This window comes from Loxodonta africana, chromosome 4 (assembly GCF_030014295.1).
Source record: "Loxodonta africana isolate mLoxAfr1 chromosome 4, mLoxAfr1.hap2, whole genome shotgun sequence".
NCBI lineage: Eukaryota > Metazoa > Chordata > Mammalia > Proboscidea > Elephantidae > Loxodonta > Loxodonta africana.
Window position 1 is genome coordinate 74,650,942 of NC_087345.1, and position 15,649 is coordinate 74,666,590.

General features: G+C 34.1%; 1 protein-coding gene across 7 annotated transcripts in view; it reads right to left on the reverse strand.

The window, feature by feature from the left end:
- The window catches only part of USP15 (ubiquitin specific peptidase 15), a 139,238-nt gene that overhangs the window by 49,742 nt on the left and 73,847 nt on the right, over window positions 1-15,649 (reverse strand). For 5 of the 7 annotated variants that reach the window (XM_064283946.1, XM_010598440.3, XM_064283947.1 and 2 more), the window contains exon 7: window positions 2,791-2,877. The exons of 1 other annotated variant lie outside the window; for it this stretch is intronic. In XM_064283946.1, coding sequence (XP_064140016.1) covers window positions 2,791-2,877 — 87 coding nt within the window. Of the gene's footprint in view, window positions 1-2,790; window positions 2,878-8,409; window positions 8,475-15,649 lie in introns of all 7 variants that reach the window. One more of the 7 variants, XM_023558359.2, reaches the window with a different exon arrangement.

A 15,649-nucleotide genomic window follows, 5' to 3' on the forward strand; every position in this document is an offset into this window, starting at 1 on the left:
GGTATTTCCACAAGTTGAAAGGGAAGTCAAAATATAAATTCTATGTGAAATATTGTTGAGCTAATTATGTTATTTGTAATTCAAGTTTTTAAAGAAAAAACAAAAACACACAATGAACAACGCTTTCCATTTCATGGATGTTTAAATTTTGTTCCTTAATAAGAAAGATAGTCAATACATAGTTCACTTTTAAACTCAAAATGATCATAGCGTGTTGGTACCTCAGTAGCTACTTGGTATTAAAATTTCCTGTTTTGGTACCTAAACTAGACAAATGCAAATAGCTAAAAATATACTCTAGTCATAGGAGTGGAATCATTAGTTAATCATGTTCTAAACTTAAGACTCCAATACCTCTCAATATTTTCTGCATGCAGAGGTTTTGAGGTTAGATCGTACTGTCATATTTTTTATTATGAGAGAAAAATAAGACAAAAACAGAAACACATCAGACAACATATATTAAGATGGTGACTTTGATTAAAAGACAGTCTATACTGAATGTCAAAAATTTCTCCAAAGAATGACTATAAATACATATTATACCTGGATCTGAATTCTTATACAGTAGATGTGGGAGCCATGTACAACTGGTAGAAACATGTGCTATTTTATCTACTATAAAGAAATTACTTTTGATAAATATAATGGAAAGATATCACATAACATACTAATTGTATTATGGGGGGATATTTCCTTTCACTCTTTCTGACTACGCATATACATTTTTAAGTAGAAGTGAACATACTAGAGTGTAATTTTGCATATTCATAATGTCTTTCAGTATTTCACTATATACTATGGTACACATACCTTTTTATGAATTACTGAAATAAGGGCACAAATGTTTTAAACCATCTTGATACATACTACCACACTTTTTTTTAGAAAAGTGGTGTTAATACTCCAACCACTAAAACAGAACCCTTACAAAAATAGGCGTCATTTAATTTCTCCCAATGTGACTGAGGTGGGGGAAAGTGGGCATTTTTTTTTTTTTTAATTCCCATACTTTTATTATATGGTAAGTCAAATGGTTGTGCCACTGTCCATTATTTGAGTTCTTAGAAAGTTTCTTGCTGATTTTTATGAGTCTGATATATTAAGAATTTACCCTTTATTAAAAATTTGTAGCAAATAAATATTTTTTTCATTTATTTGCCTTTTAATTTTTATATGCCTGAAAGTTATCTTGGACTTGAAGTTCTAAAGAGAAATCTTTAATAACAATCCAATTTTCCTAACGATATTCACTGAATAATCTATCCAATCTCCATTAGTCTAGAATGCTTTCAGATTACACTAAATTCTTTTATATAAAAAGGTCTGCTTCTGAGCTGTCCTATTTTACTGATCTGTAGGTATATTCTTGGGTCAATACTGTAATGTTTAAATTCTTACTGGTTTTGATATTTAATAAGACTAATCCTCTCATCTGGAGCCCTGGTGGTGCAGTGGCTAAGTGCTTGGCTGCTAAACAAAAGGTCAGCAGTTTGAATCCACCAGCTGCTCCTTAGAAACCCTCTGGGACAGTGCTACTCTGTCCTATAGGGTTGCTATGAGTCGAAATCAACTCCACAGCAATGGGCTCTTTTTTTTTTTTTTTTTAAATCCTCTCATTAGTCTTCCTTTCCAAAATTATTATAGCTGTTCTCATCCATTTATACTTACACGTACATTAAAATCATTTTGTAAGTTTCTCCAAAAATATGCATTTTAGGGGGTAATTAATTAAACCTATAAATACAATTATTGGTCTCATTTAAAGATTATTTCACAAATAACTTTACTATTTTAACTCTCTGGAACAATCAGATGCCATGTGAGAACTAGAGAAGCAGTACAAATATTTAACTACATAAATGCTGTTAACAGGAAATAAAAAGAATCACCTCTGGCTCAAAGTTCTTTCCATAATTTGATTGGGCCAATTACATATAATGAAAACTTTCTTTTTACCCTTTTCAATAAAATAAAAATCACACCAGTTTTCAAGGTAATACATTCATAACCAGAACCAGTTGTTGTGGAGTCAATTCTGACTCATGGCCACCCCATGTGCATCAGAGGAGAACTGTGCTCCATTGGGTTATCAACGGTGGATTTTTTAGAAGCAGATCACCAGGCCTTTTTTCCAAGGAGACTGTATGGACGTAAACCTTTCCGTTAGCAGCCCATCGTGTTAGCTGTTACACCACCCAGGTACTCCCAATACATTTATAATTAGATGTTACAGTGAAGCCCAAGTGGCTTACTTCTGTTTTTCTTATAGCAACACTGCACACACTTTTGCATAACTTTTATAATTCCAAGATTCTGAATGTTATTCATGATGGGACAAAAGAATTGTTTTACTGAACATCTTTAATAAAAAGTGACTGTCCTTTTTTTTTTAGATAAACAAAGATTTTTGTGTGTTTTCCAGCTGAGAATCAGACATACTTTTAAGAAATACTACATATTGTAGGTGATAACAATTCTAGTTCTAAAATGGCATCTGAAGTTTATATTCTTTCTACAAAGTTGAGCATGTTTAGAATGTAAAATCCTGAAAGTGCTTTATTTTCATTTTAACAAACTACTGTAAAAAAGTTTTTTTTACTGTAGTATATGTATTAAATCAAGACGTTTATAACTGCATTTTCTTTCTTGTAGAACTGACTTGTAATTGAAAAGAAACCCGATTTTAATGCATTAAGACTTTAATCCTAAATTTTAGATACAAGAGATTTTTTGCAACCACAAAAGGGCGATCAATTAAACAAAGAGTTTTTAAGACACAGTGCTTACTTTCTGTTGTTGATGTTGTTATAATTATTTGATAGAGATGAAGGAGAGATCTTTGGTAAAGCTGAAAAATTGGATGCACCTGGGGACCTTTAAAGATATGAAAATGTTAAATTAGATAAAAACGCTGAATTTTGAAAGTAATTATGAAATAAAGAAAAGAACCAACAGATGACAATGAATGTAGTAAATGAATGCTGGAAAACAGATTTATGTGCAAAATATATATTCTTTGGTTTTCAATTTCCAGTGATTCTTTCATATACACAGTAAAAAAGGGAACTATTTTCAAGTAAAATTTTCAGATTAAATATGAGCTTTGACATTATACACCCAGTACACCCAATGATGAATTCGGGTAACCACTGCTAACATTTACAATCAATAATTTCTATAAATCAATGGAATTAAAGTATTAATTTTTTTTAAGGAAGCATGTAAAAGGGATCTACTTTCTCACTATCATGGCATTCTAATTATATACAACACTGACACGGATAAGAGAATGTTACCACATCTAAAAATTCAAGGCAATGGGAGATAGAATAAAACATAATCCCAAGAAGTAATTCTTGGCCAACAGTTATCTCTGAGAAAATTGAAAAGACATAAATCTTACTACACAACACAAATCTTACTAATTCAGAATCTTTTTAAAGAAATTACAATTACTAAATATTTTTAATCAACAAATATGCTTTAAAGGTATGGGGTATACTGCATGAGCCCATTATAAAGAAATGATTGCTTTAAAGGATTTAAATAAAGGTCTCTGAAAGGTTTAATGATTTCCTCCGTAATTTCATAAACAATTTTAATTTACTAGGCAACATCGGGAAACCTTGGTGGCATAGTAGTTAAGCGCTACAGCTGCTAACCAAGAGGTCAGCAGTTTGAATCCACCAGGCACTCCTTGGAAACTCTACGGGGCAGTTCTATTCTGTCCTATAGGGTCACTATGAGTCAGAATCGACTCGATGGCAGTGATTTTGGGTTAGGCAACATCTAGTCTCTAAAAGTTGTTTCAGCCCAGTATGTTTAAACCAGTAATCATCTAATTTTAAATTAATTCCAAAGAGATTAGTTTTTAAAAATTATTTTATCTCCTCTACTCAGCTGCTAATATACAATGAAATGGCCAACGGGCAACAAAATATGATATACAAATTGAAAAATCTGCTTTTAGGTAATTTGGATTTTACTATACTACTTGTAATGTATTATGCAGAATAAATGGTGGATAATACACTTCCCTACATATAAGAAAACTTTTATTTATCTTTTAAAGTTCTATACAGTATGAAATCTTGGTACATGTTTGTCTTCCTCTTTAGCAGGGGCTATTTCTTTTTTTTTCTTTATTGTACTTAGATGAAGGTTTACAGAGCAAATTAGCTTCTCATTAAACAATTAGTAGACATTTGTTGTGATATTTTGTGACATTTGTTGCCAACCCCATGACATGTCAACACTCCCCCCTTCTTGATCTTGGGTTCCCCATTACCAGCTTTCCTGTCCCCTCCTGCCTTTTGTCCTTGCCCCTTTGCTGGTATGCTCATTTAGTCTTGTTTTGTTTTATGCGCCTATCTAATCTTTGGCTGAACCTAAGAAGTGACTTCATTACTGAGCTAAAATGGTGTCCGGGGCCTTACTCTAGTCTCTTTCAGACCAGTAAATCTGGTGTTTTTATGAGTTAGAATTTTGTTCTCCATTTTTCTCCAGCTCTGTCTGGGACCCTCTATTGTGATCCCCATCAGAGCAGTCAGTGGTGGTAGCCAGGTACCATCTGGTTGTAACGGACTCAGTCTGGTGGTAGCTGTAGTACCTGTGGTCCATCAGTCATTTGGACTAATTTTTTCCTTGTGTCTTTGGTTTTCTTCATTCTCCCTTTTAGCAGAGGCTGTTTCTGCTGATACATGCTGCATACAGGTAGATTATATTAAAATAAGTGGACTTCTACTTAGGTGCCTTTCTGACAGATTACTTTAAAAGATTTATTTTACTGTATGCTCACAACACAAAATACAACCAAGTTTTAGAAATATTAAATACAGAGAACACATTCAAAAGTCAATTTCAATAATCTCATTATTTTAAAATATTAGTTTTAAAATATTAACAGATTCAGAAATATCTTTCCATTTTTGCCTCCACACTAAGAATTCTAAATTAGGAAAAAGAAATGTATTAGAGATTGAGTTATAATGAATTAAGGTTATAGTTTTCCAAAATTTGATTCATTACAACTTTTCAGGAACGCATATATAACCTGAATTGTTCCCTTGAATCTTATTTATAATTATGGAAATAAAAGACTCATTACTTTATCCAATAAAGTGGCAGAGGTTTATATTTATTTTATCTTTTCTGCCCATTTTCTGGTCTTTTTACTAATCATTAGCAACTCTACCTAAGGATAGTAAAGGAAGAAAAAGAGAATGAAATATCATAGATTTAATTTATATTTTCATAGTAGTGTTTATGAAACTCATCCAAATACTCAAACATTGGTTGAACGATTACTGTTGCTTTGCTTGTGCTAGGTACTGGGAATAAAATGACAGCTTCTGACCTCAAACAGCTCACCATCTAATGGGGAAACCGATGCATAAGCCAAATAAGCACAATACAACATAAGTGCTGTAACAAAGTTTAATATAAAATTCTGTGGGAGTCCACAGGAAGAGCACCTAACTGCATGAGCAGTAACATGAGGTGATTTTAAAATGATGGGCACAGCTGGGGTGGTATTTGGGAACTACGAATGAGAATATTCCAGGTGAAAAAATTGCACATGCAAATGTATGGGACTCTAGCAACTGATGTGTTTAGTGAACTACAAATAAATTAGTTTGGCTGAAAAAACGGCGAGTAAGCTGGCATGATGATATGGAGCAATTCTGCTCTGTACACATGGGGTCACCACGAGTCAGAAATGACTCAAAGGTAACTAACAACTTGCTCCATGAAGAAATTTGGATTTTATCCTATTGTGCTGGGACATGTTGAATAATTTTAATAGTCTATCAGCATAATCAGATTTGTATTCTAGAAAGATAACTCATGAGAATGAGAGGAGACTAAAAGGTGGGAGATCAGTCAGGAGCTTATGAAAATAACAAAGGTAAGAATAAAAGCTGGAGCTAAAACAGTGGAGTGGGCAAGGGCAACAAGTCCTGGACGTTTAGGAAGCAGTCCTAAAAGTACAGTCTACAGACTTCTTTCAGGAGGTTCCTGAGATTAAAACTATTTTCATAAATAAGGTGTTATTTACATGTTATCTGGCCTCTTTCACTGGGTGGATATTTGCACCGATGATGGGACCCAGGTCCCTCGGTGGTACAGTTTGTGCTCAACTACTAAAGGTTGGCAGTTCTAACCCACCCAGTGGTGCCTCAAAAGAAATGCCTGGCAGTCTGCTTCTGTCAAGATTGTAGTCAAGAAAACCCCCATGGAGCAGCTCTACCATATAACATGGGGCTACCATGAGTTGGAACTGACTCAATGGCAATGGGTTTGGTTTGGTTTAAGCACAGATCAAAGAGGTAGTACCAACCTATACTAGTATCATTGTATTCTTCACTGTCCCACAGGACAAAAAAAAGTCCGTTTCACTTTGAAAGTTTTACTTAATAAAATTTATTGATTTTATTAAATCTTGACCCTTTCGTGACCTGTGGGACATATGGTATCACACCTACATTTTCCAGCTCTCAGGTTTTTTGGGACTGTACTTTTCCTGCTAAAAATATTTGTTTCCCTCCAGTGGGGACTTGTGTTAATCGTGAAAGGTTAAAGAAACATTATTGAAGTGAAACAGCCTTAAATGTTAGGTAGTGCAACCAGGAAATATTATGTTATGAGGAAAGAGACTTGCACAACTATTGGGATTACAAAAGGAACTAGCCACTCTTTCACATGATACAGTCTTTTACATAAAAAGAACGATCGGCAAACTATTCAGACTTGGATGTTTGGTAGGCTTTTTCTTGAAAATGAATGATGGGAGCCTGTCACTCCAAGGATTACAACTGAAAGGGTCTGACTGCCAGTGATAAAAATTTGAGCTATCAAAAAAAAAAAAAGAGCTATCAAGCAAAAACTTGCCTCTGCCACCATGAGGTTGATAGCTTCCCAAAAGACTTTTCTCGTGAGTTTGGTGGTGTTTTAACAAATATGATTAAAAAATAAAATAAAACCAGTTGCTGTTGAGTCTATTCCAACTCATTGCGGCCCCATGTGTCTAAGAGTAGAAATGTGCACCACAGAATTTTCAGTGAGTGAACCTGAACCTCCAACATTTCAATTTGCTTCTGAGTGTGTTAACCATTTGTACTACCCAGGGGCTTTTAAAAAGTACTGTATGATAGCTTTGCTAACATTTTGAAGATCTGCCCAACTCTGTGAATCAGTATTTTCTAAGTGAACTAAAGCATGAAGCTATAAAATCATTATAAATTTTAATGTAATAGTATAAAAAATTAATTGATGTGGTTTCAGGTCCCATATTGCAAATAACCTTTAAGACTTTACCTTAGTTTTATCAATTACCTGAAATTACTTTCTTTTTCTAACCACATATCTGTGTGAGGCTGAATTTTCTTCATTACTTCAACCCAGATACCGTATTGCAACTGAGTGAATGCAGAGGCAGATGTAAGAATTCAGTTTTCTATTCAGCCAGATATTAAAGAAATTTGCAAAAATGTAAAAGGCTACTCTTCTAATTTTTGTTTTGTTTTGGAAAATATTTTTCACTAAAATGTTACTTATGTCAAACTATAATGGTTTAATATTGTTATTCATAAATAGATATTTTTAATTTTTGTTTTAATTTCTAATATGATAAATATCGATATAGCCCACATAAATAGAAATTCTTTGGGTTCTTTAATAACCTTTAAGAATGTTAAGGAGTGCCGAGATCAAAACGTTTGAAAACATCAAGTTTAGGAGGTAGAATCGGCAAGAACTGTTGACTACCTGGATGAGAATGAGGCTGAATGACAAACTTAAGGTGGCTCTTCGTAGAAAATATGAGAAATGGATATAGGTTGGGGGGATGGAAGAAGTTAGAGTAAAAAGATTTTGAATTCGATTTTGACATGGTAAGTCCTACATGACAGTCATATAATACCCAGTAGTCATCTGTTTATATGGGTCTGGAATTCAAAAGAGTTGTAGGCAAGAAATATAGACTGGCGCATTTATGTCAGTTTGAGCTGGGGGACAGGATTAGAATACAGTTCATCAACTGGTTTTGAGCACCTACTATGGTATGAAAGAACAGGTCCTCAGACAGAAATTCGTGGAGTATCAGTGCAAGTTATACACTGTCAGGGAGGACTATTCACATAGATTATAATGTGAATGATGACCTCCAGAACTGTGTGGTACATAATCCAAACAACCAAATGTGGCAGCCCTCTGGATGAGAAAGAGAGCCAGAGAGACAGAGGACTGGTCAGAGAGGTAAGAACTGTCCTTCAAAGAATGTGGTGTCATGGATTCAAACTAAGAGAAATTATTTAGGAGACAGTGATCAAAAAGAAGTGATAGAGAGATCAAATAAACTAAAACTTCTAGCAATCTTTAAGAAATATTTAAAAATAAGGAAGTTACCGGTAATCTCAGGAAAAGAGCATTTCGGTGGTGGGTGGACGAGGTTCAGAGTAGATGCAGACTGGCTGAGAAAGAAGAATGTAAAATTCTAAGTGGGTGGTAAGAAACAATAAGTATATTCTCTTTAAAGAAGCTGGCTGTCAAAGGGAGGAAAGCTAAAAATAGTATCTAGAGGAAGTCTGTGGTTTTTATTTTTTCTTTAAAGATGGGAGATGCCTGTTTATGTTTATAGGCTGAGGGGAAAAATGACACTGGAAAAAAAGACAAAAGAATGAATTAGTGCTAAAGGAGTGTCTACTATATGTATGGCAGTATTTCAGGCATTTATATATGTATGAGGGGAGATTATGAAAGAAAAAGCAAGGTCTAGGAAGTACTGGGAATCCCTGGGTGCTGTAAACAGTTAACATGTTTAGCTGCTAACCAAAAGGTTAGAGGTTCGAGCCCACCCAGAAGCACCTCTCGGAAAAAAGGCCTGGCAATCTACTTCTGAAAAATCAGCCACTGAAAACCCTATGGAGCACAGTTCTACTGTGACACACATGGGGTCACCATGAGTTGGAATCAACTCAACAGCAACTGGTTACTGATTAGGAATCATTGAGGTTGTCCTCAAATAGCAAGGAGATCAGAGAGATGTGGTCACAGGTAAATGTGAACTGTGATAATACTTTTAAAATGTTGTTACAGGCATTACTGATTAATGAATATAATCCTTGGATACCCGTTAGATCATTTATCTGTTCTGATTTTAACTTCTGACCTAGATTACACAGAGCCCAATCTAGCTAATACACAGAGTTAATTTCAAGTTCTTTAGAGAATGATCAGTCATTCTGTGAATTATAACCTGAGTCCTTTAGCTCTCTTTCTTTGATGTAATTTGAAAATTACCCTGTTCATTAGCAACTTTGTTCTAGTGGCATTCTAAATTACAGAAAAAACAGAATATTACACATTGACTAGATATAAGCCACTTATCTAGTGTTAAACTACTTTGGGTTAGTTTGGGCTAGGTGTATTATAAGGCAGTGATTCATCTCTTTAAAACGACTGAAAAAGGTAAAACTCATCAATTTGGTTGAGGTAGTTTCATGAAGAAAAGAAATTAAACCTTACCCCTGACAATTTAATGTTTGTAGTATATGAATTTCCTTATGTCCACTATAAAGGAGCCCTGGTGGCGCAGTGGGTAAGAGTTCCGCTGCTAATCAAAACGTTGGCAGTTCAAATCTACCAGCCACTCCTTGGAAACCCTATGTTTCCTAGGATAGCTCTACTCTGTCCTATAGGGTCGCTATGAGTCAGAATCGACTTGATGGCAATGGGTTTGGTTTTTGGTTTGGATGTACACTATGTTTTACCTAAAAGTACGCAATTCAAGTCTAAGTTAATATTTGAGCTTCTTAGCTCAACAGAAAAACACAGCTTGCTCTTGGTAAGTTAACCAAATATTTTAACACATGAAAATTTAATACCATATTGAGGAACCAAAATATAAAGAAACTAAATCTGAATAATGATATAGCAAAACAATTATTTAAAGATTTTTATGGTTATTTTAAACTTGACATTATAAAACAACTTTATAAAATCTAATATTAAAAATATTAAACATTAAAAATAAAAATTCTTAACAAGATAAAAAATTCTCCCCATTTCTAGCAATCCTTCTAAGTTCTTCAAGAAAAAGGAAATTTCAAATCTCTTGAAAAATTAAATACTTTTACTGTTGTGAGACACAGTTCAGTAAGCATTTGCTGTGTGCCTCCTATATGCCAGACAGTGTGACATAATTAAGATACAGGAAGACAATGTTAAAGGAATTTGCATATACATTGCTTTTCACAGCTTTATTGTTTTTCTTACTTTGACTGCTTTATTTTATATGTAGTATGACATAAAACATTCTACTTTTAAAAAATGAAATTGTAGTCACTTTTCTTCAATGGTTATCAATCTCAGCACCAAACCTGTAATCCATTTTTAATGTAAACTATTATACAAAATTAAAACATACACAAACCCTCACTCACCCAATGTCAGTCACTCAGCTTCAAAAACTATTCATATCCTGCCTTTCTTTTCTAGCTATAGTCCCCTTATCCCCCCTTTTTTTGCTAAACTATTTTAAAGCAAACCCCAGACATCTATAAATTCATCTATAAATACTACAGTATGCATTGCTGTCACCACATACTATTATCAGTTCCAATCTAATACCCAGTTCATGGTCAATTTTCCCCCAATTATCTTAAAAGTATCACTTCCCCACCTCTCTCCAGTTAGTTTGAACAAGAATCCAAACAAAGTCCACACATGTGCAGACCAATTTCAATAGCTGCAAAGGCCCTTACTGCTCCTACCAACTCACTTAACTTCTGGTTTTATCGCACTGTGACTACATTTATTTTCCCTTTGTCCTAATTTCTGTTTCTGTCTATATAGTAATTCTTGATATACACGTGTCACAGTAAATTGAGAGTATCTAATAATTATTTGTGAGTACCTGAAAATACCAAACATCTATATGAAAATTCTAGACTTACACTCATTTACATGTGTAATATACTATCTAAATTTTTTAACTTCAATTAAATTTGGAAAAAAAATTTATTTATTTATTTATTTTTTTATGGCTTTTAGATATAAAATTTAACACTAGTTAGTGATTTTGACTGTGACCAAGCTCTTTCTGGTAAAACCTGGAAAAAATGGTACTAGGTTACACATTATCTTTTCACAACAGAAAGTAGGGAGAAGTTTTAGATACAGAAAAGACTTGTTTAATCTATGTGCATTTTGAGAAGAAAATTTGCATCACACTTAAGATCTCAATGATTATTAAACTGAGAAACCTCAAAGTACAGAGGTGTGGGGGAGTGTGTTATGTGCATTCACAAGAATTTCCAAAAAAGGATTTGGAGCTTGGACGACTAAAATAACAAAAACAGTTTACTGGTAAATAGTACAGCATATAAATTTTATTCTATCATTAATATGATACCTTTGTATTATGTTACCATTACCTCAAAAAGGGGCATATTTATTTAAATAACAAAAAGATTTATATCAGAGTTTCTCTCCTACTCCAGAAATCCTGCCTTTCCAAATCAACTATTATTTCTTTTTCTTCTTTCAATACATTTCATGATAAGTGGTCTATGCCTGCTGTTCCATCTTCTGACTAGCGTCTTCATCCCCTTTCCCTGTTATCTATTTCTCATTCCTATCATACTGCTGAATACCACAAACAAAAAAACCCTTTGCTGTCGAGTCAATTCTGACTCACAGTGACCCTACAGCACAGAGCAGAACTGCCCCATAGAGTTTCCAAGGAGCACCTTATGGATTCAAACTGCTGACCTTTTCAGTTCGCACCCATAGCTCTTAACCACTACACCACCAGGGTTTCCGCAGGCTAGTTTAAACATGGTCTCCAATTGTCAAGTACACTGACTCTCTCAGTTCCCCCTGCTCCGCCCCGTATCATTTAGCAGTGCCAACCATTCCCTTCTAAAAGCTCTTTTCCCTTGGCCTCTGTGATAAAATGGGATCTAAGTTTTCCTGAACCTTCATGATTATTCTTTTTATTGGATCCTCCTATTCTATGCCATTACTTGGGGACACCTCTTCAGGCTTAATATATGGATCTCTACACTTTTGATAATTCATATATGCTTTTAGTTCTCACTTCTAGGAATACAACTACACACCTACCGTTACCATTACTCTTCAAGCTTTGGTTCCATATCTTTTACTGCATGTTAGCTAACTTTTATTTGGACGTGCCATTTCCTTAAACTCAGAAAAAGCCATTGTATATACGTTTTTTAATGAGAATAATAATGAGAAGATACAATGAGACATAAAAGGGTTTAAAAAATTCTAAATGTTTTTTAAAAAAGGACAATAAGTTGGATATTTTAGAATACCACCCTGGATTTATAGCTCATACATAGGTTGCATGTAAAGTTGCAGACAGGTGTTATTAATTTAAGATACAGGGATATGAATGACAATGAAAAGCTGGCTCTTAAACTATCCTCTGAACTCCCACAAGCCAAAACCACCTAACCCTCCCACTTCCGGTATTTGAACAGGGTTAAAACTGGTAACAAATACAGAAACTTTAGAGTTGATTTTCTGTTACCTATGATAAGCACACCTTTTTTAGTACCAAAAACAAAACTGTTGATTACCAAATCTACTAATGCTTCAAATATGCAGAAGTTATCATGCTTATAAATACTTCAAAAGTCTCAGTCCAAATTATAAATCACTACAATGAAATCAATACTTCACATGGTAAGTTTCCTAAGATGTATTTTAATCATTTTTAACCAAATAGGTCTATGTATCATTTCTGAATCCATTTATACAGTTAACCTTGAAGTTGCATGTGCAAATTAGGCTTAATAATTACTCTCTAAAATACTAAGAAATATATGTTGATTTTCTACCTGTATTTAAGCAGGTACAATATGTATACAGGTGGTATAAAACACAGACAGAAACAGTATTACAGAGTCATCTAGATATTTTTTATCCTAACGAAAAAGTAGTTTGCAATGGTTTTATTTATAAAGTGCTCCTTTTCTCCAAGCAGAGCACTTAGAGACAGTGCTGTAAAAATACTATTTTGGCACTAGATTAAGTTTATACTTAGTGTTTCAGTCATCAATTTGGAATTCTGTTAATCAGAATAACACAGGTGGCAGAGGGACAATGTATGAGTAAGAACCACTGACTCAGTTTTCCATCTGATTTTGTTTCAGCCTCTCATGCCTTATCTGGTTGATTCTTCTCTGCATGTTTTCTAGGCTATGAAACTCCCTTTTGAAAATATCAGTAACCCTTAACTTTTTTCATCAAATGCCTAACCACATGTTTTTTGAGTAATTAAGGAAAACGTCTGAGTTAAATAAAACTCTCATGCCACCCTCCCAAGAGGACATTTTTACCTATTTCAGAAAAAGTAAAATCTGGATTTTTAAAAATAATGCTAATAATCTCAAAGGCATTGTTAGCAATAATTATACCTAAATGAAACCATACAGAAAAAAAATTAATAGTACAATTAAGTCAAAATTTAATAAAGTTGCAATCTCAGAATTCATGGCTAAGAAATAAAGAAATTAATTTTCTCGTAAATTAATGGGTTAACCTATTGACGTAGGTTTCTTCTCTCTTTAGGAACTCCTACAATTGTGTTACTTTAAAATCCATTTTTTGAAATACAAGATTGAACTAGTCATGCATCTTCAATCTAATAATTAGATTGTCCACCCAGTGCCAATGTCCTTAGAAAATAAATGGCCAAATTTAAGAGAAAAGAAAAAAAAAATTTATAGGAAGAAACCCTTTTCAAAGGTATCCTTAGAAAAGGCCATGTTTTTGAGATGTTATAGGAATTTAGATCCTTAAAAACTAAATTGGAAATGTAAGTTCTGAAAAAAACTAGGTACTTGAAGAGTACAAAATATAGCGCAAACATGAAGATGAAAATTTCAAATTACCTTGATAACCAGCAGAAAAATATGGATAAACATTTTGGAGTGAAGTTTTTTTTTTTTTTTAAAGTAAGTTCTCTTAGATCTCTAATATAGACTTTGAGTTGTTTCAGGGTGCCAATTAAAAGGATTTTTTCCCCGTAACTACAGGACTATGTGTTTTAAACAAAATAATATTTTACTCTTAACATTTTTGAATATTCAACATTTCTTCTTCATCAATTAGCCCCAAAATATATACTTTAGCTGAAGATACAGCTTAAGGATATAGCTGAGGATACATGTACATGATCTCAGACCAAAATGGGCCTAGTACAATTTTAGGACCTTCAGAGCACTTAAGATCCTCTGTTTTTAGTGGTATAAAAAGTCAGTCAAGTAAGGTACTCATGTACCTTCTCTTAGTGAGTATATGCCTACTGTAGTGGTGTTCTTATGTTTTACTGTTCATAAGAACCACCTAAAAATGCAGATTCCTGGGCCTGCCATAAAGATTGTATTTAATTAGCCTGGAGTGGGAACCCTTGAAGTTGCTGCCTATGGTCTATTCAGTGAATGTTAAGAAGCCTTATCTACAGTAGTTCTTAAAATGTGGTCCTCAGATGAGTAGCGTAGGCTTTGCCACCTATGACTGTATTAAAAAAAATGAAAATTTGTAAGCCCCAACCAGATCTACTGAATCATAAGCTCTGGGGGCAGGGCCTAGATAACTGTTTTAACAAGCTCTCCAGGTTATTCTCTCTGTTAACATAATACATACCTTTTAATGATATTTCCTCAGCTTTTGACTCTTTGGGTAGAAGCTAGTTAAGTGCTAAGCAGTATGAGCACAGGACAGGTCCCAGGTTACTAATGTCTATTAAAACTAGCATCTTCATGCCATCTTGAGAGCCACTGGCTATCTCCTGACACATATAAAACAGGGGTGTACTGTATCTTGTTGTCATGTGCTGTTGAGTTGATTCTGCCTCGTAGCAACCTTATATGACAGAGCAGAACAGCCTCAAAGGGTTTCCTAGGCTATAATCTTTATGGGAGCAGATTGCCAGGTCTTTTCTCCTGTGGAGCAGCTAGCGGTTTTGAACCACCGGCCTTTCAGTTAGCAGTCCAGTGCTTAACCATTATGCCACCAGGGCTACTTTTCTATATCACAATATCTTGAAATTTCTTTTTAAGGACAGAAATTACATGCCTTCTCCTGAAGTTGAATTTGCCTAAGTTAAATTTGCTTATAACGTGACTTCAGTGAATACACAGACATTCCACTTTTTTTTTTTTTTTTTGGCATTCACCTAGAAAAAGCATTCTGTATCCTTACTTCAACTATACACTTAAAAATAAAATCAAGTCTTAGTGCCTCAAACTTTTTTTCTTCTCTAATCTCTATTCTTATTTCTCTCCTCTATAGGTACTTTCTCTGTCCTTAAATAATATTGTATGTTTATGTAACATATTGTACATCACAAATAAACATAAATGGTACTGAATTATAAATGTCATCCTGTTTTTATTTTTTTTACCTCAACTGTGTATTTTAAAGCTTTATTCAGTTTTAGAAATACCTTCACTGTCAATTCTACCTGCTGCATACTATTTCACAGTATACAACCACCTCGTTTTTCTGATTCACTCTACCAGTGACGGGCAGTTAGCTAGGCTGCCTCCAACTCCCCACTACCACAAACAATGCAGCTACAAAGAATATCTCCTCAGGAGTCTGCTCAACA